General features: G+C 39.4%; 1 protein-coding gene, 1 non-coding gene and 1 pseudogene across 2 annotated transcripts in view; 2 read left to right on the top strand and 1 right to left on the bottom strand.

The window, feature by feature from the left end:
• Nucleotides 1–987: 987 nt before the first annotated feature.
• LOC131277250 (protein KIBRA pseudogene) lies at nucleotides 988–6676 on the bottom strand (annotated as a pseudogene).
• A 265-nt stretch (nucleotides 6677–6941) lies between these two features.
• LOC139438154 (eukaryotic translation initiation factor 2 subunit 3, X-linked-like) overlaps nucleotides 6942–25176 on the top strand; it is a 67756-nt gene continuing 49521 nt past the window's right edge. The window contains 5 exon segments of the mRNA XM_071213252.1: nucleotides 6942–7047; nucleotides 23571–23659; nucleotides 23997–24060; nucleotides 24947–25068; nucleotides 25159–25176. Of these exon segments, the coding sequence (XP_071069353.1) occupies nucleotides 6942–7047; nucleotides 23571–23659; nucleotides 23997–24060; nucleotides 24947–25068; nucleotides 25159–25176 (399 nt within the window).
• LOC131277319 (U2 spliceosomal RNA) lies at nucleotides 9926–10116 on the top strand. Its single transcript, XR_009184516.1, has one exon. It is a non-coding gene; the product is annotated as a U2 spliceosomal RNA (small nuclear RNA).

The raw sequence follows: 25176 nt of genomic DNA, 5'->3' as shown, positions 1-25176 counted from the left end.
CCTTTCCCCTATTTTCTGATGTAATTTTTCTGTAATCTAAAATTTCCTTAAAAATAAAGTTTTAAAAAAGGAAATATGTTACACTTTGTGATCTCACATCTCCTTCACTGTAATTCCCCCATCTTCAACCTCTATTGATTCCCTCCTTCCCTTTCTAAACTTCCACAACTTCTGAGGCTAGGAATTCCCTATCCTTCTCAGGCTGTGTGATCCCTTTGGTTTCTCTGATTTGAGACCTGATTTTTCCTGCTTTCTTATTCTGTGATTCTCTTACATTCCTACTGCTGATTCTTTCAATTTCTGCCCCAATGAAATCTTCCACTTTCTGATTCTCTTATTCCTAACCAATTTGCCTCTAATTTCTAATTTTTCAATAATTTCTCTATAGCTCACATTTTTAATCCAACCCAAAAAAGCTCAACCACATCTCACATTTTGTTGTCTTCATAGTGTGTTTATTTGTCTAGTTGCATGGTCTTTATTTGCTCCTCTATTTGGACATAAGCTTTATGAGAGCAGTCACCTTTTCTGTCTTCAACACTTTACTTCCTTTAGTGTCTAAACCACTGCCTCCTGTGGCATATTTCTTCAAGGAATTAATTAATTAAGACAAAATGGGTGAATGAATCCATTTATATCCCTTAGCACTGACATCTAGTTTTAGTAGGTACTTAATAGATATCTGTGAAATGGAAGAATCTACCATGGAAAACCCTTATCACAGGATCTAGCACAGACTGAATATTTTATAAATACATACTAAATGAATAACTTGATTAATCTATCAAGTAAACACCTTAGCACAAGTCCTGGCACACACAAAATTGTTAAAAACAATACATTAACCATAAATATCACAGGGGGTCCTCACTCAAGCCCAAGTACAGAGCATCTCTGCTTTCCCTTCCCCAACTACCCTGCTCCCCAGATGGGGCCCTCTCTACCTGGGTCCAATTGTTTGCTGTCTTTCTCAGGTTCTCTAGTTCATTACTTGTCCCATGGGCTGCTGCCAAGGCTCAGTTTACCAAAAGTAGTGCTCAGCTCTGGGTCTTCAAACTCCAGGGTTCTCAGGAAGACATCTCAATTCAGGAGGTGGTCAGCAATAAAAGGAGAGTAGGATGGAGATGAAGAGGGAGGCACAAGGAGTTAGGGACTTCAGAGTACCAGCGTGGGAGCACAGGGCCTGCAGGTGGTATGGCTACCATATCCTGGTATATGGTAGTGATGCAACTGGATGACCCCTCCAGGAGCAGGAACTCCACTTTGCTTTGCAGGTTCAAACCCAGCCTCTTAAAATGGTCATAAAAGCTGAATGAGGTGGAGGAATCCAGGCTGGAGGCAGCCAGGGAACCCTGGCTCTACATGAGGAACTGGGGCTGCTGCCTGAGGACAGGGACTGCATGCTGCTCAAAAAACTTTTTGCCTTCGAGTACAGAGTTGCTATCTGCAGAGTGATTTCTTCTAACTTACTACTTAACTTTAAGTAGTAAAACTACTACTCTTACTACTTAACTTTATTCTCTCTGTCAGCACCTTGCTCTGTGTGTTCCAGGCTGCTTGCAGGTCTTTCTCCACCTGTTTCTGGGCCATCTCCAGCTGCTACACCTCCCAGCTGAATCTACTTTCAGGGGCTGATGAAGTGCATTTTCTTCAGTAGCAGTTCGTTCCTGTTGGAGAAGATCAACTGGTCATTCTCCAAGTATAGCACTTGAGCCCCAGGCTTCTCTGTTGAGCTTGGCCAGCTGAATCTGCAGATTGGAGATCTTTTCCTTAGTCTCTTCATATCAAAGGCATAATCTTACCTTCTCTGCTAACTGATTGTTGCTGCTGGTGCCCAAACCTCCCAAGATGTCCATCTGGGAGCTCATATCCAGGTACTATTTTGGTAGCAGGAATTTGGAACTCTCCAGAAAACTGCTACTGATCCATAGGTCTCAGTGGGACCCTCAGTTGGTATGGAAGCTGTACTTCAGTATGGTAAGGATTTTAATGCGATCTTGCTTTTCCTTTTTCACTACAGGTGATGGTCTTTTTGGTAGCTTTTGTTTCTCTCAAGTCAGACTGGGCTTTGTCCAGTTTGTAGCTGCCCTGAGTATCAGAAATTTTTGTAGATATTCTTCAGGGTCTCTTTAAATTGTAGTTCCTCTTTAAATTTAAATTTAAATTTAAATTTAAGCAGTCCTCTTTAAATTGTAGCTCCTGATAGAGGTGAACCATCTTTGTCTTCAGCTTGTTGTTCTGGGACTTTTCAGTGGCAATTTCAGCTTTCAGGATCTCAGGGTCTTAATTAGAAATGGATGGTGAACCAGAGACCAAGCAGAGGTGGGAGCCCAGCTTATGCTCCATGACAGTGTACAGCTGCTGGTTCTCCTGCTGCCAAGATCCAGGCAGTACTGCATGGTAGATCTCCTTTTGTGCTTTCAGGGCCTCTTTGGTCACCACCAATTACTACTTGAACATGTGCTCCTGCTGCCATTGTAACCAGGGATCTCGATCTGAATGGTTTTCGCATTGTGATCTATGAAGTAATCTTTCGTCTGTGGTGATACCCTCTTCCCTTTCCAACGGCAGCTCATTACCAATGCAGTTTCCAAAGGCGAGTGACTTGGTATGCCTGTCACGCGGGTAGATCCTGCTGGTGGTGCAGGTGGTATGATCCTTCCAAGTCGCACGCCATCTCCCATCCCTCCAGAAGGGGCAGCTCCGACCCGGGCATCTTCTCCAGCGAGGTCCATGCCATCCCCCAACATCCACCCGCAGCTCCTGGCCACCACAGGAGTCTCTGTCTCTTTAGCTCCGACCAACTGTTTCAGGTTCAGGACTTGATCCAGATGGGGGTGAAGCACTCGTGGATGGGGAGCTCTAGTCCAGGAGGTTTGGCATGACTCCACTGTCCTTGCAGTGCTGAGACCTGAACTTGGCACCACCCACTCCTCCTGCTGCTGTCCTGACTCGCTGCCATGCTGACAAGCACAGATTAGTGTGCTTGCACCAACGCGGTGTCACCAGCCCACCTGTCAGAGCAAGCCACCTGCCTTTTCTAGATCTAGAGACAAGTATCTGAAACTTTTTTCTTTGATTCCCAGCACTGTTTTATTTTTATAACTGTGTAACCTTTAACCACCTCCATTTGTATTGCCTTATCTTACTATGTGTTTTGTCAGTTCTTAGCCCCTTAAAGGCCTTTGTTTACCATAGCCTTCTTAATTAGGCGACTTACAATGGTATGTATTATTAATGCAGCAAACTTTTTTTTTTTTTTAAAGATTTATTTATTTATTTAATTTCCCCCCCTCCCCTGGTTGTCTGTTCTTGGTGTCTATTTGCTGCTCTTGTTTCTTTGTCCGCTTCTGTTGTCGTCAGCGGCACGGGAAGTGTGGGCGGCGCCATTCCTGGGCAGGCTGCTCTTTCTTTTCACGCTGGGCGGCTTTCCTCACGGGCGCACTCCTTGCGCGTGGGGCTCCCCCACGCGGGGGACACCCTTGCGTGGCACGGCACTCCTTGCGCGCATCAGCACTGCGCATGGCCAGCTCCACACGGGTCAAGGAGGCCCGGGGTTTGAACCGCGGACCTCCCATATGGTAGACGGACGCCCTAACCACTGGGCCAAAGTCCGTTTCCCAATGCAGCAAACTTTTAATTTAGCTTTACCATATGTGGAATGAAATATTTACAACTTTATGTGTTACCAAGTTGGACTTTGTCAGCTCCTAAATATTAATTAAGCAATTTATGACACAGTTTGTACCATATAACCCCATGCTTACTCCAGCCAGCCTCTGGGACCTGTGTCTACACATAGCCTTCTTTTGGCTATTGTAAATAATAACTGCTATTATATTAGTGTACAAATATATGTTTGAGTCCCTGCTTTCAATTCTTTGGGGTGTAAAATAAAAGGAGATTGCTGCACCATATATTAATATTATGTTTAACTTTTTGAGGCATAATTAAAATTTTTTCTAAAATGACTAAATCATTTTACATTTGCACTAGCAATTGAGAGTATTCACATGTATTCACATCATCACTATCACTAATAATTTTCCTTTAAAAAATAATCATCCTGATGAATTATGAAGTGCCTTTGATTTGCATTTCCTTAATGACTGATAATGTTGAGCATCTTTCATGCCTTATTGTCTATGAGTTTATCTTCTTTAGAGAAATATTTATTCAAGTCCATTGTCCAATTTTAATTGGATTATTTGCCTTCTTATTTTTGACTAGCAAGAGTTCTTTAAATGTTCTGGATATATATGATTTGCAACTATTTTCTGCCATTCTGAAGTTGCTTTTTTATTTTCCTCTGATGCATATGGTTTTAAATTTTGATGAAGTTGAATTTAAGTATTTTTCATTTGTTATATACTTAAGAATCCATTACCAAATCCAAGCTCATGAAGGTTTTCCCTTCATGATTTATTCTAAAATACATATTTGTTTAAGCTCTAAATATAAGAACTCAACTTATACAAAAACTTGAACAATTTTTTGAGTTAATTATTAAATATGGTATGAGGTAAGAGCCCAATTTAATTCTTTTGCAAGTGGGTATCCAGATTTCCCTGTACCTTTTTGTTGAAGAGGTTGTTCTTTCTCCATTGAGCAGACTTAGCCTTTTTGTAAGAATCAGGTGGGCGTAGATGAGCGACTGCATTTCTAAACTTTCAATTCTACTCCGTTATAGAATTGGCTTATCATTATAGAATTTAAAAATTCTACTCCATTATAGAATCAGTCAATATGTCTACATTTATGCCAATACTACAATATTTTGAATGATGTGGCATAGTAATAAGGTTTGAAATTAGAAAACATAAGACCTACAATTTCTTTTTTTTCAAAATGGATTTTGTTATGTGGGGTTTCCTATGTTTCATATGAGCTTGAGTTATGGCTTTTGCATTTTAACAAAGTCGCCACTGTAACTTTTGTAAGCCTTGCTTTGAATCTGTAGATGTCTTTGGACAATATCACCCTCTTAACAATATTTTGTTCTATCCCATGAACAATGACTGTCTTGACATTTGTTTAGTGTACTTTAATTTCTTGCAGAAATGTTTTGTAGTTATCAGCAATGTGTTCCCCTCCCTGATCATATTTATTCCTGGATTTTCAGATCTTTTAGATACCAATTAAATGGATTTCTTATTTTTTACACATTTTTTAGCTTTCCCTTTAGTAATATACATGACTTTAGAGTATTCCTTTTAAAAAATGTCATACCCACATAGTAGTACTGGTAGTTACAAACATTATGTTGTGCTTTCACCTTTTCACTATTATAAATGTAATTTTTTTTCCTGATTTTCTCAGATTGCACATCAGTAGTATTGAGAAACACTAATGAATTTGGCATATCATTCTTGTGTCCCACCACATTTTTGAACTCATCTATTAATTCTAGTAGCTTTGTTGTGGATTTTTAGGATTTTCTAGGTATAGGATCAGGTCATTGGCAAACAGTGAAGGTTTTACTTCTTCCTTTCCTATTTTGTTCCTTATTTCTTTGCCTAGCCTAATTGCTATAGCTAGAACTTGTCTTGTTCCTGATCTCAGCAGAAAGATTTCAGTCTTTCACCATTGAGTATAATGCTAGCGATAGGTTTTTCATATATGTACTTTACCACATTGAGAAAGCTTCCTTCTATTCCTATCTTTTGGAATGCTTTTATCAAGAAAAGTTGCTGTATTTTGTCAAATGTTTTTCTGCATCACTAGAGAGGACCACATAATTTTTCTTCTTCCAATTATCAATTTGTTAGCTCAAGTAGCTTTGTCACAGACATTTCAGAATTTTCTAAATATATGATCCTGTCATCAACAAATAGTTTTACATCTTATGTTCCAATTTTTCATGCCTTTTATTTTATTATTTTCTTTTCTAATTGCTTTAGTTAGAACTTGAAGTCCAATGTTGAATAACAATGGTGACAGTGGCATCCTTGTCTTATTCCTGATCTTAAAGGGAAAATTTTCCATCACTCCTCATTGAGTATGTTGTTGGCCTTTAATCATATTGAGGGATCCTTTCTTCTCTTTCTACCTTTTGTCAAAGGCCTTTCTGTATTATTAAGATGGTCAAATTTTTTTCCTTCAAGTTAGTTAAGGTGGTATATTAAGTTCATGATTTTTCATATGTTGTATCATCCTTGAATACCAGGAATAAATACCACTTGTTCCTGGTATAAAAGTCTTTTGATATGCTGTTGGATTCTGTGTGCAAGTATTTTGTTGAGATCTTTTACATCTATGTTCATTACAGAAGTTGGTCTGAATTTTCTTTTCTTGTACAGTCTTTATCTGGCTCTGGTTATTAGGTGATGTAGGCTTTTTTTTTTTTTTTTTTTTTTTTTGTGGAGAGGGATGAATAGTTTAAGCAGGATTGGTTTTAATATTCTTGAAATACTTCATAGAATCTACCTGTCAAGCCATCTTTGCTTTGTTGGTTTCTGATGAGTAATCACACTACGTTATACCAGCATACCTTATATGTGATGGTTTGCTTCTCCCTTGCTGATCTCAAAAATATCTCTTCATCTTTGACATTTGATGTTCTGAGTAATATGTATCTTGGAGTAAGTCTATTTACATTTACTTTGACTGGAGTACACTGTACTTCTTGGACATGAAAGTTCATGTCTTTCATGAGAGTTGGGATATCTTCAGTCATTACTTCCTCAAATACTCTTTCAGCCCCCTTTTCCTTCTCTTCTGCCTCTGGAACTCTCATGACATGTATGTTGTTGCATTTCATGTTATCATTGAATGTTGTGCCACTGCTCAACTTTTTCCATTTTTTCTCTCTTTAAGAAATGGAAGAAATGGTCCTGGAAAAGGTACTTATGAAAGCCCAATAAGAGATACAAGACTGGAGAAAACTAATCAGTGAGATGCACACAAATTTCCAAAATCAAATTAATGAGTTGAATGACAATATGGCTAAAGCAAAGAGGATCAAAAAGAAACTGAGCAAGCACAAATTAGAATTTGAAAGCCTGAATAAAAAAGCAACAGCGCTCATGGGAATGAAAGACATAATAGGTAAGATAAAAAACATATTAGGGGCATACAACAGCAGGGAAGTAACTTCTGCTTTATGGCCTCATAATGTATACTTCTACCCAAATAAATACCCTTTTAAAAGCCAACAGATTTGAGAATCAAAATGATAGAAGAAAGAATAAGCAATATAGGAGACAGCAAAATTGTGAGAGAAAACAACAGAGACAGAAGAATGGAAAATTTTGAGCAGGGTCTCAGGGGGTTGAATGAGAACAAGAAACCCAACAATATCTGTGTCATAAAAGTCCCAGAAGGAGAAGAGAAGGGAAAAGGGGCAGAAAGAATATTTGAGGAAATAATAGCTGAAAAATCACCAGCTCTCATGAAAGACATGAACTTACATGTAAAGAAGCCCAGTGTACTTCAATCAGAATAAATGTGAATAGAATGACTCAAAGACACACTCTACTCAGAATGTCAAGCATCAAAGATAAAGAAAATATTCTGAGAGCAGTAAGGGAGAAGCAAACAATCACATACAGGGCTGCCCAGTAAGAGTGCAGATTTCTAATCAGAAACTATGGAGACAGAAGCCAGTGGTATGATACTCAAAGAGAAACGCTGTCAGCCAAGAATTCTTTATCAAGCAAAATTATCTTTCAAATAATGAAGTTGATTTTAAAATAGTCACAAACAAACAGAAACTAAGAGAGTTCATAAAAAAGAATCCAGCTTTGCAGGAAATATTAAAGGGAGCCTTACAGCCTGACAGAAAAAGACTAAAGAGAAGCTTGAAAGAGAGTATAGGAGAAAGAATAGCAGAAAGGATAACAAGAAGAGTAAAAAGACAAACAGAAATAAGATCTGACATGTGAAAATCAAAGAATAAAATGATGGAAGTAAATAAGGCATTTGCAATAATGTCACTGAATGTGAACAGATTAAACTCCCCAAGCAAAGCAATATAGGCTGACAGAATAAATTTTAAAAATGAGAGTTATCCCTATGCTTCCTACAAGAAATTCACCTTAGACCCAGGGACACAAACTGGCTGAAAGTGAAAGGTTGGAAAAAAGATACTCACCACAAATAGTAACTAAAGAAGAGCAGTGATAGCTATACTAATATCAGACAAAACAAACTTCAAATTCAAAACATTTATAAGAGATATGGAAGGTCATTGTGGCATTTTGATATTATTGATGAATCCCAAAAAGAACTACTGATTATGTCTATAAACTGGCCTGTTCCTCTGGGCTAGTGATATCCTTAGATTGTACAGAATTCAGAGGTTTCACTTTTACTTGATTAAATAATGATGAAAGCTTTGATTGGGACATTTCAATAGGACTAAGGGTTGCGGACTCATAGAGAAATTTACACAGCATAACAGAGGAGTTAGTTCAAATTTTGAGCTGGAACCCCTGGGAAGTAAACACACATTGAAGCAGATATGTGAGGAAAAAGAGACGGCTCCATTAGACAAGGCAGAGGCCCCAGGAAGAGAGATGAGCTGTTCACTTGATAGACTAGAGCTAACCTTTGGAGAGAACAGCACAGCTGAGCCTGGGGAGAAATGAGTGCTAAGAGAGAGATAAGACTTATCCCAGCCTACAGCTGATATTGGAAGAATCTGAGACCACAGATCCAATAGAGAAAGAGGGAGGCTGAACCCTGGCAGATATCTGCAGCCATCCTGCTCCAACCCAGGGCATCAGACTTTGGTGAGGGAAGTAATTTGTGCTTTATGACCTGATAACTGTACACTTCTACCCCAAACAGACAAAATTGAAGGGAGAAATAGACATCTCTACAATAATAGTTCGATATTTCAACATACCACTACCATTACTAGACAGAACAATGAGGCAGAAAATCAACAAGGAAACAGAGAACTTGAACAATAGGATAAACGAGTTAGACCTAACTGACATATACAGAACATGTGCCAAACTCAACAGGTTATACAATCTTCTCAAGTGTCCATGGATCTTTCTCCAGGAAAGACCACATATTAGGTCACAATGCAGCTCTCAGTAAATACAACAAGACTGAAATTATACAAAGCACCTGCTTAGATCATAATGGCTGGAAATTAATAATAGACAGGAAAGAGGTAAATTTGCAAATGTGTGGAGACTAAACAACACAATCCTAAGTAATCAGTAGGTCAAAGAAGAAACTGCAAGTGAAACCAGTAAATATATTGAAACGAATGAAAATGAGAACACAACTTATCAAAATTTATGATATGGTTCAATGGTTGAGTGCCAGCTTCCCACATTCGAAGTCCTGATTCAATACCTAGTCACAGGTACCTGAAAAAAAAAGTTAGTTTTGGTAGCAGATGTGGCTGAAGCAGCTGAGCTTTCACCTCCCACATGTGAGGTCTTGGGTTTGTTTCCCAGTGCCTAAAGAAAACAAATGAACAATGTACAGACAATGAACAGATAAGCAGACAATGAACAAAAACAGTGTGCGGACAACAAGCAAAAACAATGAGCAGGGAAATGGATGTAGCTCAAGTGATTGGACTCCCATCTACCATATGGGAGGTCCAGGGTTTGATTCCTCGGGCATCCTGGTTAAGGCAAGTTGGCCTGCAGGACAAGCTGGCATGAGCAGAGAGCTGTCCCGCACAGAGTGCTGGCCCAAGTGGAGAGGTGGCACAGTAAGATGACACAACAAAAAGATACACAGAGATGAGACAAAAAAAGCTGCACCACATCATGGAGATGAGGTGATGGAAGAGATTGAGCACTTCTCTCCTACTCTGGAGGGTCTCAGGACCGATTCCTGGTGCCACCTAAAGAGTAGACAAGCAGACACAGAAGAACACACAGTGAATAGACACACAGAGCAGAAAGTCGAGGTGGCGGTAGGAATAAATAAAGTCTTTTTAAAAATGAGCAAAACAATCGCTTTTCGGCCTTTTGGCTAAGATCAAGTGTAGTATCTGTTCTTATCAGTTTAATATCTGATACGTCATCTATCCAAGGGCAATATATTAAATGGATTTTTGGAGCTGGGATATGGAATAGGGGCTTGCTCCGTCCACTCCACGCATTGACCTGGTATTGCAGTACCTCCAGGAATGGTGCACCCCTTGGAGGAAAAAAAAATAAGCAAAACACCACAAGTAAACAGTGAGCAAAAACCAACCTAGAAACAATGAACAAACAAAGAAGACAACTCTGCGGGGGGGGGAGGGAGCCACATATTATGGGATATAACAAAGGCGTCTTGAAAGGGATATTTATAGCCCTATATGCCTATATTAAAAAAGAAGAAAGAGCTAAAAACAAAAATCTAACTTAGCAACTGGAGAAACTAGAAAAAGAATAGCAAACCATTCCCAAAGGAATTAGAAGGAAAGAAATAATAAAGATTAGAGCAGAAATAAAGGAAATTAAGGACAAAAAATAATAGAGAAAATCGATGAAATCAAAATCTAGTTCTTTGAGAAGATCAGCAAAACTGACAAATCCCTAGCTAGACTAACAAAGAAAAAAGAGAAAGGAGAAAATAAATAAAATCAGAAATGAAAGGGGTAAAATTATGATTGACTACACAGAAATAAAGTGGATAATAAGAGGATATTATGAGAAATTATATCCCAACAAATTAGACAACCTAGATGTAAATTCCTAGAAATGGACAACCTACACTGACACTATAAGAAATATAAGAACTTAACAAACCAATCACTTTTTTTAAAAGATTGAAAATCAATAAACATCTTCTGACAAAGAAAAGTCCAGAACCAGATGGCTTCACAGGAGAATTCTACGAAGCATTTTGAGAAAAATTAACACCAATTCTGTTTAAACTCTTCTAAAAAATTGAAGAGTATGGAAAATTATCTAACACATTTTATGAAACCAACATCACTCTAATACCAAAGCCAGATAAAGACATTAGAAGAAAAGAAAATTACAGAACAATCTCTCTAATGAACATAGATGCAAAAATTCTCAATAAAATACTTGCAAGTCCAATCCAACAGCATATTAAAAGATTTATGCGTCATGTGGGATTTTTCCATGTATTCAAGTGTGGTTCAACATAAGAAAATCAATCAATGTAGTGTAATATATCACATTAACAAATTAAAGGGGGAAAAAAACAACACATGATCATCTCAATCTATGCAAACATGCATTCAGCAAAATCCAGCACTTTTCTTGAGAAAAATACTTTGAAAGATAGGAAGAGAAAGAAACTCCTCAGGATAATAAAAGGTTAATATGAAAAACTCAGAGCCAACATAGTTCTCAATTGGGAAATGCTGAATCTTTCCCTCTAAGATCTGGAAGAAGACTAGGATGACTGCTGTCACCATTGTTATTCAATATTGCATTAATAGCAGAAGTTCTTGCTAGAGCAATCTGAAAAAGAAAAAAAGGCATCTGTATTAGTCTGCTGAAGTGGTGCTGATGTAAAGTACCAGAAACTGATTGACTTTTGCAAGGGGTATTTATTTGGGGTAGAAGCTTACAGTTACAAGATCCTAAAGAGTCCAACTCACGGTTACTTGCCATTGTTTGGAGCAAGATGCTGTGCAACCTATGCCTGTCTTGCCTTCCTTCTTCCTCGTAAGACTCCATGGGCCCAGTATCTTCCATCCTCAGCTGTAGACTGGCATAGGGCTCATCTCTCTTCCTGGGACTTTAGCTGTTTGAGCCTTCCCCTTTCTGTCACATGGCAGGACCAAAATGAGAAAGTTCTCTCCTCTTCTGTGTCTTCTTTGGTGTCATGACAAAGTTCTCTTCTCTGGCATCAATGGAGCGCTCTTCACCTGTATCTACTTTTTTGTGTCTTCTTGAGAGTGTGTACATTTATATACCCCATCAAGGGGGTGGGAATCCAAATTGAGCCACATTCTATTGACATGGTCAAAACAAATCCCTAATCTTAACATAATTTAATCAAAGATATTTAAACTGTATCTACTATAATCAAGGGGATCACACCCATAGGAACAGACCATTTTATAAATATAATCTTTCTTTCTCAAATTGCTACACCATTCAAACTGGAAAACAGAAAGTAAATCTCTCATTATTTGTGGATGATATGATCATATATTTAGAAAATTCTGAAATGTCTATGACAAATCTACTTGAAATAACAAATTAGATCAGCAAAGTAGCAGAATACAAGATCAACATGTAAAAATCAGTACTGCACTAGTACTGAAGAATCTGAGGAGGAAACTAGGGGGAAATTTTCCATTTACCACAGCTAAGAATCAATTTAACCAAAGAAGTAATTAAGAAATTATATCATTGATGTGGAGACAATGGCCGTGGTAGTTGCTGCAGGCAGGGAAAGGGAAAAAGAGATGTGACGTAGGGGCATTTTTGGGAATTGGAGTTTTCCTGAATGATATTGCAGGGACAAGGCAGAACATTATATATCCTGCCATAACACACTGAATGGACTGGGGGAGAGTGTACACTACAACAAACTGTAATCCATGCTCTGTACCAATGCTCCAAATGAACTCATCAGATTCAATGACTGTTCCATACTAATGAAAGAAGTTGTTGATGTGGGAGGAATGGGGCGTGTGGGGAGTGGGGTATTTGCGAACCTCTTAAATTTTTTATTATAACATTTTGTGTGATTTATGTATCTTTTTAAAAAAAAAAGATAAATTTTTTTAAAAGGGGGAAAAAAAGAGTACTGGACCTCTTTGTGGAAAACTACAAAACAAGGTTAAAAGAAATCGGTGAAGACCTAACAAACTGAAAGACATTCTGTGTTCATGGATTAGAAGACAAAATATCGTGAAGATGTCAGTTCTACTCAAACTGACTTACATATTCAACAAAATACCAATCAAAATTCCAACAGCCTACTTTACAGAAACAGAAAAGGCAATTGTCAAATTAATTTTAAAGGGATAGTGCACCTGAATAGCCAAAAACTTTCTAAAAAAGAAGAGTGACATGGGAGGAATTTCACTGCCTAAGCTTGAAATATATTAGAAAGCTAGAGTAGGTGAAACAGCATGGTACTGGCATAAACATAGACACATCAATCAGTGAAATAGAAAGGAAATTCCAGAAATAAACCCGCTCTACTATGGCCAATTGGTTTTTGATGAGCCTACCAAAGTGATCTTAATGGGAAAAACCCAGTCTCTTAAAGAAATGGTGCTGGGAGAACTGGATATCCATAATCAAAAAGAATGAAAGAGAACTCCTATCTTGCTCCCTATGCAAAAGTCAACTCAAAATCGATAAAAAAATGATTATAATAGCCAGGACCAATAAACTCCTAGAAGAAAATGCAGGAAAACATCTTAAATGGTCTAAAACGTAAACCCTGATGTAAACTACTGACCATGGTTAGCAGCTATATTTCAATATTTGTATTTCAGTTGTAGCAAATGTAATATCCACATGTAAAACAATCATGGGTGGGGAAGGTGGGAAAGGAGTATATGTGAATCCCCTATATTTTGTATGAAACTTTACTGTGACCTAAAACTTGCTTGAAGTCAAAGAAAAAAAAAAAAGAAGAGGAAAGACACTGAGGAAGAAAGACTGTACATACAGGAAAACACCTATTGCAGTGATGAAAGGGAAAATATCAAAAAATTTTTAATAATATTTTTCATTTTTTAATACCCCTATTTTTTTACCTTATTTTAAATTTTCTAAATTATTATGTATTTTATTTCTAAGGTTTAAACCTATCATTACTATATTATTTTCCTACTAATTTGACAATATATTGGGCTTCATTTTTGAAAAAGTTTTGGATCACAAAGGGGTTGAACTATGGCAGGGGAGGAGCATTGGTGGGGTGTCCTTGATGGGGCGTGCATGGGTGGGAGGGAATACTCCAGGGCACGCATACAGGGTGTATAGATATGTTTGTATGTTTGTTGGGTATTGACATAAGGGATAGAGTATCACACAACAACTGAGGGAGTGCTGGGTTCCCATCCTATGGAACTCTGTTGCACTCTGCAATAGAACAGCAACAATCCCCCAAGTGCAAGGGCAATGACCAGTGAAGGATGGTCCAGTGATGGGCCCCTGATACTGATGACTATGCTTATGAGCCTGTTGAGTTTGTAATTTCAACTTGGTCTAGAGCTGTAAGGTGCCTAAGAGTTACCTCCTGAGAGCCTCCAAGTTGCTGGAGTGTGGCCATTCTCTAAGCCAACTCAGCATAAAGTTGCAGTACCTTCCCCCCAGTGTAGGACATGACTCTGGGGAAAAGTCTCCCTGGTGCCGAGAGATTACTACCAAGCACTGGCTGGTGATGCAACTGGGAAAAAATCTTGAACAAAAGGAGGACATGGTAAAGACAAATGAGTTAATACGGCTAGGAGACTTCAAAATGAGTTGGAAGGTCATCAGAGGGGTTGCACATACATGCATCTCAGCAGGATCTCAGAGACAGTCAAAGTAGACACAACCCCAGGTAGCGGTGCTCCTGAGGGCAATGGAGACACTCAGGTCATACAGTCATGGCAGATGACTTCAGAATTCAGTGCCTTGTCAGTGGGCCCTACTTTGGAATTCGTGCCCCTATGTCTGATGGAGTTGGACTCAGATATGACTTGTCTGCATGTGTCTCTTCTGTCCCTTTTACAGAATCTGTGGTTGGTGCTGGGGTTGGTGTATGACCAGACTTGAATCTCTGAGCTGAATCTGTGGTTGGTGCTGGGGTTGGTGTATGACCAGACTTGAATCTCTGAGCTGTCCATATGGCAGCTGGGCTCTGAGCCTCAGCGGTGTTGCAGCAGCTACTCTTCAGTTCACTGGATTTACCCAGGTCTGCTGAGAGGGAGGTGAGAAGGGAAAACTACCACACCAGGGAACTGAGACAGGCGACAGCTGCAGGCATGAAAGTCCCATCACCAGCCATATGGACTCAAAGCCCCTCTCAAATTAGAGGTGGAATGGACATTGTCATCCCACGGACCTCAAGACTGGGGAATAAAATATGGACTACAGTGGGCTAGCATATAGTATAGTACTATTCCACTATAGTTGGAAATGGTATTCTACTATTCTACTATAGTTTATTGTGACTCTAGCAATGGAAGAAATTATATCATTAATGTGGAGACAGTGTCCATGGGATTTGCTGAAGACAGGGAGAGGGAAAAAGAGATGTGATATGGGGGCATTTTTGGGACTGGGAGTTGTCCTAAATGATATTCAGGGACACGTGCAGGACTTTATATTTCCTGCCATAACCCATTAAATAGAATGGGAGAGAATATAAACTACAAGGTAAACTAAAATTCACAGTGTAGCAGTCTCCAAAATGTATTAATCAAAAGCAATGAATGTACCACACTAATAAAAGAAGTTGTTGATGTGGGAAAAGTGTGGGGTGGGCAAAGTGGGACATATGGGAAACTCCTATATTTTTTAATGTAACATTTTGTGTGATCTATGTGTCATTTAAAAATAAATTGAAATAAAAAAGACAACAGCTTAAAGACCTTGTGGTAGGCAGGGCTTTCTTGGGTCTTATGCTCAAAGCATGTACAAACAAAAGAAAAAACAGGTAAATGGGACCTCCTCAAAATTAATCCCCTGTACCTCACAGAATTTTGTCCATGTATATAGGGTACATAAAAAGGTTGGATATTTTCATAGTGTTTTCAGTTGGAAATGACAGCTGAGAGAGTGCTGAGTTCCTGGCCAGCGGAGCTCTATCACATTCCCCAATGGAACAGCAACAGTACCCCAAGTACAATGGCAAAGCCCAACACAGATGGATGGTTCAACAATGAGCCCTTGATTCTGATGGCTCCAATTATGAGCCTGTGTGCCTGATATAACTAGGCCTAGAGCTGCAGGGTGCCTAAGAGTTACCACCTGAGAGTGGTTGCTCAAATGTGGCCACTCTCTAAGCCAAACTCAGCATGTAAATGCATTGCCCCACCCCCCCAGCATGGGACATGACTCCTGGCGATGAGCCTCCCTGGCACCAAGGGATTACTACCAAGCACCAGCTGATGATGTAACTAGAAAAAGACCTTGAATAAAGGGGCAACTCAGACTGGCAGAATATCTCAGCCTACATGTAATATCAGGTGTTAAAAACTGCTTTTTGACTTTGATGTTAAAGTCTTAAGCTGGAGCCCTGGGAATTAAGCAACAGAGGAAAGAGAAACAGGCCCCGGGAAGAAAGACCTGAGCCTGGAGAGAAGCAACCTATGGGAGGAGAGGAATCCTGAACCCAGAAAGAAGGAAGACCCAGGAAGAGAAGAACCCAGGAAGCCAAGACTGAATGCTTACAGATGTTAGAGCCATCTTGCTCCAACACAGGCATTTAAGAAATGCATTTTGTAAGGCTAGGGCTGCCATAAACAGTGATTCCTCTGATGGATCAGGGATAAGTTAGCTGAAAACTTTTTGGAAAGCATATATTGTTCTAGTTGACATTAAGAACATTTGTTATTCATGGGAAGAGGTCAAATTATCAACATTCACAGAAGTTTAGAATAAGTTGATTTCAACCTTCATGGATGACTTTAGAGGGGTTCAAGACCTCAGTGGAGGACATAACTGCAGATATGATGGAAATAGAAAGAGAACTAGAATTAGAAATGGAGCCTGAAGATATGACTGAATTGCTATTTTCTCATGCTAGAACTTGAACAGGTAAGAAATTGCTTCTTACGAATAAAATGAAAATTGTTTCTTGAGGTGGCATCTGCTCCTGGTGAAGATGCTGTGAACACTGTTGAAATGAAAACAAAGGATTTAGAATATTACATCAACTTAGAAATAAAGCAGCAGTAGGGTTTTAGAAGACTGGTGTCAATTTTGAAAGAAGTTCTACTGTGCAGTGCTATCAAATAGACTCACATGCTACACAGAAATCTTTTATGAAAGGAAGAGTAAACTGATGCGGCAAACTTGTCATTTTAAAAAATTGTTACAATCACCCCAGCCTTCAGCAAACATCACCCTGATTAGCCAGCAGCCATCAACATCAAAGCAAGGCTTGCAAAAAATTATAACTCATTGAAGGCTCAGATGATTGATAGCCACTTACAACCAATAACATATTTTAATTATGGTAGTACTATTTTTTTTAGACATAATACTATTGTACTCTTATTAGGTTACAGCACATAGTGTAAGCATATCTGTTATATGAGTGTGACTTGCTTTATTGTGATACATGCTTTTTTGTGGTCTAGAACCAAATTTGTAACATCTCAGAAGTATGCCTGTGTAATCATAGACTTAAAGATTACCCATGATAATATGGTTGGGCCTAATTCAATGAGTTGAAGACCTTAAAAAGCAATAATTGAAAGTTCCCAGAGAAGAACAAATGTTGCCTCACTACTGTCATATTAAACTCCAGCCTCCTGGCCAGTTCTATACTTTTTCAGGCTGGAGATTCCAAATAACCTCCTGCCTGAAACTTTTGGTTTGATGGATTAGCAGTTTGATGCTGCTTATGAACTCCAAAAATACTCAATTATATATGTAAACTGGTCTGCTCTCTGGTGTATTAGATTATATTGGATTCAGATATTTTACTTTTATTTGATTAAATAATGATTAAGATTTTGAATAACCACATCAGTAGAATGTTGACTCCTCACCCCCCTTGGTGGGTGGGGACTCACAGAGAAGCAGCACCACAGAGAAAGGAGGTTGGAGTTTTGAGCTGGAGCCCAGGAATTAAGCATTCACAAGAGTAGAGCAGCTGAGCCTGGAGAGAATTGAGCCCTGGGAGACAGATGAGACTGACTGCAGCCTACAGCTGATATTGGAAGACGCTGTGACCACAGAGCCTTAAGAGGAAGCCTGAACTCTTACAGATTTCAGCAGCCATCTTACTCCAAGAGTGGGAACAGACTTTGACGAGGGAAGTAATTTATGCTTTATGGCCTGATAACTGTAAGCTTCTACCCCAAATAAATACATTTCATAAAACGTAAGAGATTTCTGTTACTATGCATCAGCACCCCCTTGGCTGACTAATACAGATAGCTTTGAACTTGTCAGCTGCCAAATGAACACATTCCTTAAAATAAATCTCTCTCCCCCACTCTTACATATGTAGGATTATATAAATATTATATATTTAATATATGTATTTATCTGTTGAGCTCTTGGTCTGGAGAACTCAGACAGACGCTAATGTGAAAAGTGCTATAGGAAATAACAGAGCAGGAGAAAGGGATTAGGAATGTTAATTTGGGGACGTTTGAATTTTAACAGGAATGATCAGGATAGAAAGTATCATTTGTGATTTAAGACGAGATGGTGGTAAGTATGAACACAAAGAAGAGATAAAAGGGGGGCAAGGGGTTGCCTTTGCTTGGGGCTTTGCGGGTTTGAGGGTGGCTGGGGAGGGACGGGTGGGTAACGTTGCCCAAAAGTGGGGGGAGGGAGGGGTAGCATACGAACCAGGAGAGGGTCAGGTGTTGGTGGAGAGTAAAATGCCGAGAAAATCATATCAAAATATAATAAAGAGGGTTACCTGTTTAGAATGCTCGGAGGGGAGGGTCTGATGCAGGACGGGCTCCTGGGGAATGTCTAAATGCTCATTCTGCCAGAGTGGGTGACACCATGGGGTAGAAACCCAAGTAGTGAGAGTGGGGGTGGACCCACATCCTGGGGAGGACTAATGCCATCCAATAGAGGGAACTGTATCCCTCGAGAGAAAGGGTGGCTCCCAGGGCATTGGGGCAGTTGAGCAAGTTAGGCCCTGAACACTATTCCATCTATCTCTGGAAGTGGCTCCTCAGGAAACGGAGGTTGGCTATCACTGAGGGCACCAAGGTGGAAGGGAAAATGGACGTTAAATGTGTGGAACCAAAGTAAATGGGGGGTAAGAGAGGAGTTTCTTGAGAGTACACAAGGATGGATATAAAACATGTAATATTACACCATAACATATAGGAGATGACAGACTGATAATGTAAACCATAATGTAAAACATAGGATAACTAAAAATGTAAAGAACTGTGTATCCTAAAGTATGCACCATAATGTAAACACAGATGCCACCTTGTTAGAAAGCTAATGTCTCAGACTCTGTACATCACTTTAAGTAAATATGATATGAATAGGGCGTAAGAGTATCACTGTGGAAGGGAAAAGGTTTTCTGGTGGATGTGTGGGAGTGCTGTATATTATATATATACATTGCTGTGGTCTAGGACTCCTGTGAAGAAAAGCTGAATAATTAGGGGGGGGGGGGGGGGGAAGAAAAAAAGAAAAAAATAGGATGTGGAATTTTTTCAAGTCAACATTCTTTATCTAAGTTCTTTATCTAACTTTATCCAAGTTCTTTATCTATCCTTTAAACTCATCGCTATATGCCATTCCCTAGTAAGGGACCATGACATTATATTGGGCTTCAAATTTCGGGGATTTCTGGATCACAGAGTGTTTCAACAATGGCAATGGAGGGATACTGGTATGGGATACCAATGACAGATGATATATGACTGACAGGGAGCTGTACAGAACATATGTCCAGGGTGCATGGTAATGTTTGGATATACTCATAGTGGCAACAATTAAAAACCACAGTAGGGGGGGTACTGGGTTCCCGGCCAGTGGTGCTCTGTCGTGGTCCCTAGGGGAGCAGCGACAGTCTCCCAGGTACAGTGGTGGGGACCGGGAGGGAGTGAGGGTTCAACAGTGAGCCCCTGATACTAATGACTATGCTTGTGAGCTGATAAACCCAAAATAATAACAAGGCCTAGAGCAACTTTGTGCCTGGGAATTTCCTTCTGTCAGCCTTCATGTTACTCAAATGTGGCCAGTCTCGAAGCCAAACTCAGCATGTAAATGCAATGCCTTCCCCCCAGCGTGGGACATGACACCCGGGGATGAGCCTCCCTGGCAACGAGGGACCACTATCAACTACCAACTGATGATGCAACTGGAAAATGACCTTATACGGAAGGTTCAATGCGGATCAGCAGAATATCCATGTCTACATAAAATACCATGACTTTAAAATGCTGTTTGACCTAAAGTAAGGGGGAAATGGAAAGGAGAAATGAGTTTATATGGCTACGAGTTTCTAAAAAAGAGTCTGGAGGCTGGCAGAAGGTTTGCCCTCATGCACAACTGAGCAGAGTCAGAGAGACAGATAAAGCAGATACAACCCCCAGATATTAGTTCCTTTGAGGGCTAAAGAGACCCATGGGAGTTATGGTCATGGCCGATGGGGTTAACTACCAGGGCAGATGGCCCCTCTTTGGAAATGGTGTTTATGTGTGATGAATCTGGACTCAGATGGGATCTCCCTTCATAAGACTTTCATGCTAATGTGCTGGAGGTGCAGTTAATGTTGGGGTTTAAGATATATTTAGGGGATTTGAATCTCTGGACTGACAATGTGATAGCCAGATCCTGAGCCTCAACAGACTCCAGCACCTACAATCTGATTTATTGGACTTACCACACTCAGCTAAGATGGAGGTGAAGAAGGACAACCACCACACCATGGAGCCTAGAGTGATTACAACTGAAAATGGGAGGATTGCATCCAGCATCCAGGTGAAATCTGAGCCTCCTCTTGACATAAAGGTGCAATGGACACAACCAATCCAGTGTCCACATAGAAGAGGTGGCATTGGATTGGGAAAAGTGGACATAATGGACAAAGGGTATGGGGAAAGGCAGGAAGAGATGAGAGGTGGAGGCGTCTTCGGGACATGGAGCTGCCCTGGATGGTGCTTCAGAGGTAATCACCGGACATTGTAAATCCTCACAGGGCCTACATGATGGAATAGAGGAGAGTATGGGCCATGATGTGAACCAATGTATATGAGGTGCAGAGGTGCCCAAAGATGTACTTACCAAATCCAATGGATGTGTCATGATGATGGGAACGAGTGTTATTGGGGGGGGGAGAGGGGGGGTGGGGGGGTGGGGTTGAATGGGACCTCACATATATATTTTTAATGTAATATTATTACAAAGTCAATAAAAAATAAAAAAATTAAAAAAAAAAAAAGAAAGTATCATTTGTGCATTAACTTTAAGAAAATGACTTTGAATAGATCGTATGGTATATGAAGGTTTCTCAATAAAACTTCAGAGTAAATAAATAATTGTGCAAGAGTAGCCATAAATAGGAACGATCAGGGGAAGCACAGAGAGATTGAGAATGATGAATTTTCTTGTTTGTTTTTATTTTAATTGAAATAATGAAAATGCTTCTAATGATGATTGAATTAATGAATGCACAACTATATAATTATACTAAATACCACTGATTGTATACTTTGGCTGTATTGCTTTATTGATACATATTGTATTAATATGTATCAGTGAAATTGATTTAAGAATTTTAAAAAAAGGAAATGACCAGCCTGCTTAACAAGTTATAAGCTGTTTTAAGGACTTTGCTCTTTGAAAAATGGGAAGCACTAGAAGGTTTTGAAAAGAGAAAAAATATGATTTAACATTCAGGCTAGTATGTATATAATAGAAATTAAGTCGATAATGCAGGGATTGTTACAGAGGATATTGCAGCAATTTAGATGAGATGATCCTGGCAACAGAGGAAGCAGTGAAAATTGGTCAGACTCTGGAAATATTCTGAAGGTAGCACCAACAGGATTTCCTGGAAGTAGTTATAGAAGGACTGAGAGAGGTCAAGAATCAAGCCAAATTTTCTTGCTGAACAAGTGGAAGGATGGAGTTGTTGCTTGAAATGAGAAAGACTGCAGAAGAAGCAGTATGGCGGGGGTGAGTGATGAGAACATGTTTTCAGTTGGGGTTATGTCAAGTTTGAGATACCTATTAAGGATCCAAGTGGAATGGCGAGTAGGCATTTGGTCTAACAAGTCATAGATCAGAGTCAGATATATGAACTTTGGGGACTATTAGCATTTTTGAGATTATCAAGGACTTGGCATAAATAGAGGAAAATGGTGCAAGGACTGGACACTGGGGAATACCCATGTCAGGCAGACATCCAGGATAACATTGGAGACCAAGAAAGGAGTGTTACATAGACATAGAGAAAGATATCATAAGTTGGTAAATAATTACCATTAATATAGTATGAAATTAATATTACCATTCTAACTGAATATATTAACTTGGAATCACAGTATTAACAATGTCCCTTTGTAAATGAGAAAAGTGAAAAAAAATTAGAAACATTATTTTTGTGCTTTCTATAGACAATTAAACCTAAAAGTATGTTTTAGAAAACTTAAAAGACTACTGCATGTGCACATTCTAGGTGTTTCTTAGAGTTGAAGTGAATGTTGGCAATCAGAAGCAGTTATATGGTGTTTGTGCAGTGAAAAGAAAAGGGAAAAAGCCTCCAGTAATTTCTGTTACCACAAGCAAAGCTCTAAGGTTTAAAGATAAGGAAAGTGACAGAAATTAATCCAAGCTCTTCAGTTATAAAACTAAGTTCTTAAAAACAGTGATTGGGTAAGTATATTGTAAAACATTTGTGTATAAAGGGCAGAGAGGTACCTTAGCTCTTTTCTCCTCAGCTTTGGGAGGTAATACGAGAACAGGATGCAAGAGTGTTTCATATTTTAATTTGGGGCACCGGACTTAATGAGGGAGCTAAGTCACGCTGTCCACTGAACTTATGGCAGCACACTGCCTTGATATGTGGGATGTTAGAATGCTGAAGTACAGTTAGTCAGTATAGCATAATGACTACTTGTGTAATCTTCGACTCAGTTTCCTTGGCTATGAATTAGTTAAATTCTTACTAACTATAGAAACTTGAAAAATTAATCTGGGAAGAATGGTAGTCTACCTCAATAGATTGTTATGGAGCTTAAAGAAAATCGATACTTAATAATTCCAACTTTGCTAGAAATAAGCAGTATTGTTTCACCTTTTTCAAATATTGGTGGAAAAAAGTAAAACAATCTTTATATTTTACAATCACGATTTAGTAGTAATCTTTCCATTAAAGAAGTGTACCTGTTTATTACTAATCTTAAAACTTTCGGCGCTCTTATGACACCTCCTTGCTTTTTCACGGTTAATCATTCGGAGAGCGTTCTCGCGCTAGCACAAACTGAGGAATCCTGGTGCCTCAGGGCTACATCGCGCGCTACATCGTGAGCGTGGCTAGCTCGATACACAGCCGATTTTGGCTAAGTCCCATCACACTTGTAAGGGAACTTCGAACAGACCTCACCTAATTAAATTATGGTATAGGCAAAGAATGATGGTCCTCTTTATTTAGCTAATGCAACCCAACGTTAGACTTCCACGTCCTGGGAAAGTCTCTCGACCATAATTCCCGGAAACGGAAAGGGTTCATACCTAGAGCGCGAGTCGCCTTGCTGGGAGCTTTTTTTGTGGTTGCCCTCAGCGGTGCCTGTAAAAATATTCAACAAATCGGCGACTTCTAGATTCCGAAAGTTTGTTCCGTGCTCCCTAGTAAACAGACTGGCACTAGATGAGCTCAAACGGAGAGAAGCCCGAGCAGTGAGCCCGACGCTGCACTGATGCCCGCCCTTTCCAAACATGGGCTCTCTATTGCCTTCCCCTTCTGTTTCCCCGCCCCGTATTTGGGGGCCTGCATATAGTGTGGCGGGACCTGAAGAGTCTTTTTCTGCTCCAGGCAAGATGGCGCGGGTTCAGGTTGGAAGGACTCTCGGTCAGCGCAACTTTCTCACCAGGATCTCGCCAGCTTGGTGAGGTTTCGTTTAGAGGAATACGTACAGAGAGCTATGGAGTAGGGGCGGCCGAGCTTCGAGAGGCCTTGGGTTGACGCCGAGCTGGCTTGAGCCTGGGTTAGGTAGGAACCCCGGTGCGGTGTCCTAAACTGCGCTTAGGGCCCTCCGCTGAGATGAACATGGGAGTGTGTGTCTAATAGAGTCGCCTTTTAAAAAGAGGACACTTTCTGTAAGCACTGCAGAGCTGTTGACATAGTGGCAAGCTGTAGATAACACATTTAAAGTCAGTGGAAAGTCCTGGTTTCTGTTATTTGCAGTGGCTTCAAGTAGTGTAAAATAAAATATTTCATTGCAGGATGTTACCACGTTGACCCCCGTTTCACACGAAGTTATCAGCAGGCAAGCCACAATTAATATAGGTAAGAATGACTTATTGTATAAAGACTACTGAAATTTTGGAGTCTTGAAATGCTTATTAATTTTGATCTTTTATGTGATTAGCCGAATTGGCTGAGTGAAATAAACAAATAGTTTTGAGCCCTTGGGAGAAAAGAACTTGGTAAAGAATGATGCCCAGTCCTGTTTTACAGAGGAGGTGTAAAGGAACGGTAATAGATACATGAAAGGACAGTATGCAATTACCCATATTTACCAGGAATTTAAGGAAGAAGTGAAAATGCTTGCTGCACAAAATTGTAAGACCAGTGTTTATGGAAGTCTTGATATGTAAGCTATTACGTAGCATGTACGTTTTTCTTACTTTGCGCTCTGAGTAATTTAAAAGAAGCTGTTTTGATTGAATGTAAACTGCATGTTTAAGGGTGGGGGTCTGTACAAACACTAAAACAAAAAGTACCAAAATGTTATTAAAAATTTATAAAATGTATTTTGCTGTTCTTACAGTATCATTTTAATTTCACTTGTTTTTTTCCCCCTGATTTTTATGGATCCTTTATTTGGGTATCAGGGATTGTCCTATCTATTTACCTCACTTCAGAAATACTAGAGAGTTTTTAGCTGACAGGCTTTTGTTCTTTCCACTGAGCAATTATTTTAAATGAAGTAATCTTTTCTGGGATTTATAACAACTTGAATGGCTTTTCTTATACTAAATACAGTTTATCAGCAAGGTGGATCTTCTCTTCAGTTGTGTCAGAACAAGTTTGGAAAGAAAGGATAGGATAAGAGGAGCAATGACTATGTTTATAAGATTGAAATATTTTTAGTAAAGGCTTTTAAAAAAATACTTCAAGAAAAATGTGGTGAAATTGCATCCTTATAAATTAATATTTTTGTTCTTTGTAGGTACAGTTGGTCATGTTGCTCATGGAAAATCCACAGTTGTCAACGCGATTTCTGGAGTTCACACTGTAGGGTTCAAAAATGAACTAGAAAGAAACATTACAATTAAGCTTGGATATGCCAAGGTGAGTAGTATCCTGTGGAACTAGAAACTATTTTGCTTTAGTTGTTGTATATACAAATAACAAATTTAAGCTCTTTATTTAAACCTTCAGATATATAAACTTGATGAC

This window comes from Dasypus novemcinctus, chromosome X (assembly GCF_030445035.2).
Source record: "Dasypus novemcinctus isolate mDasNov1 chromosome X, mDasNov1.1.hap2, whole genome shotgun sequence".
In the NCBI taxonomy this organism is placed as follows: Eukaryota; Metazoa; Chordata; class Mammalia; order Cingulata; family Dasypodidae; genus Dasypus; species Dasypus novemcinctus.
Note: the sequence above shows the minus strand (reverse complement) of the source record. Positions and strands in the feature narration are given on the sequence as shown.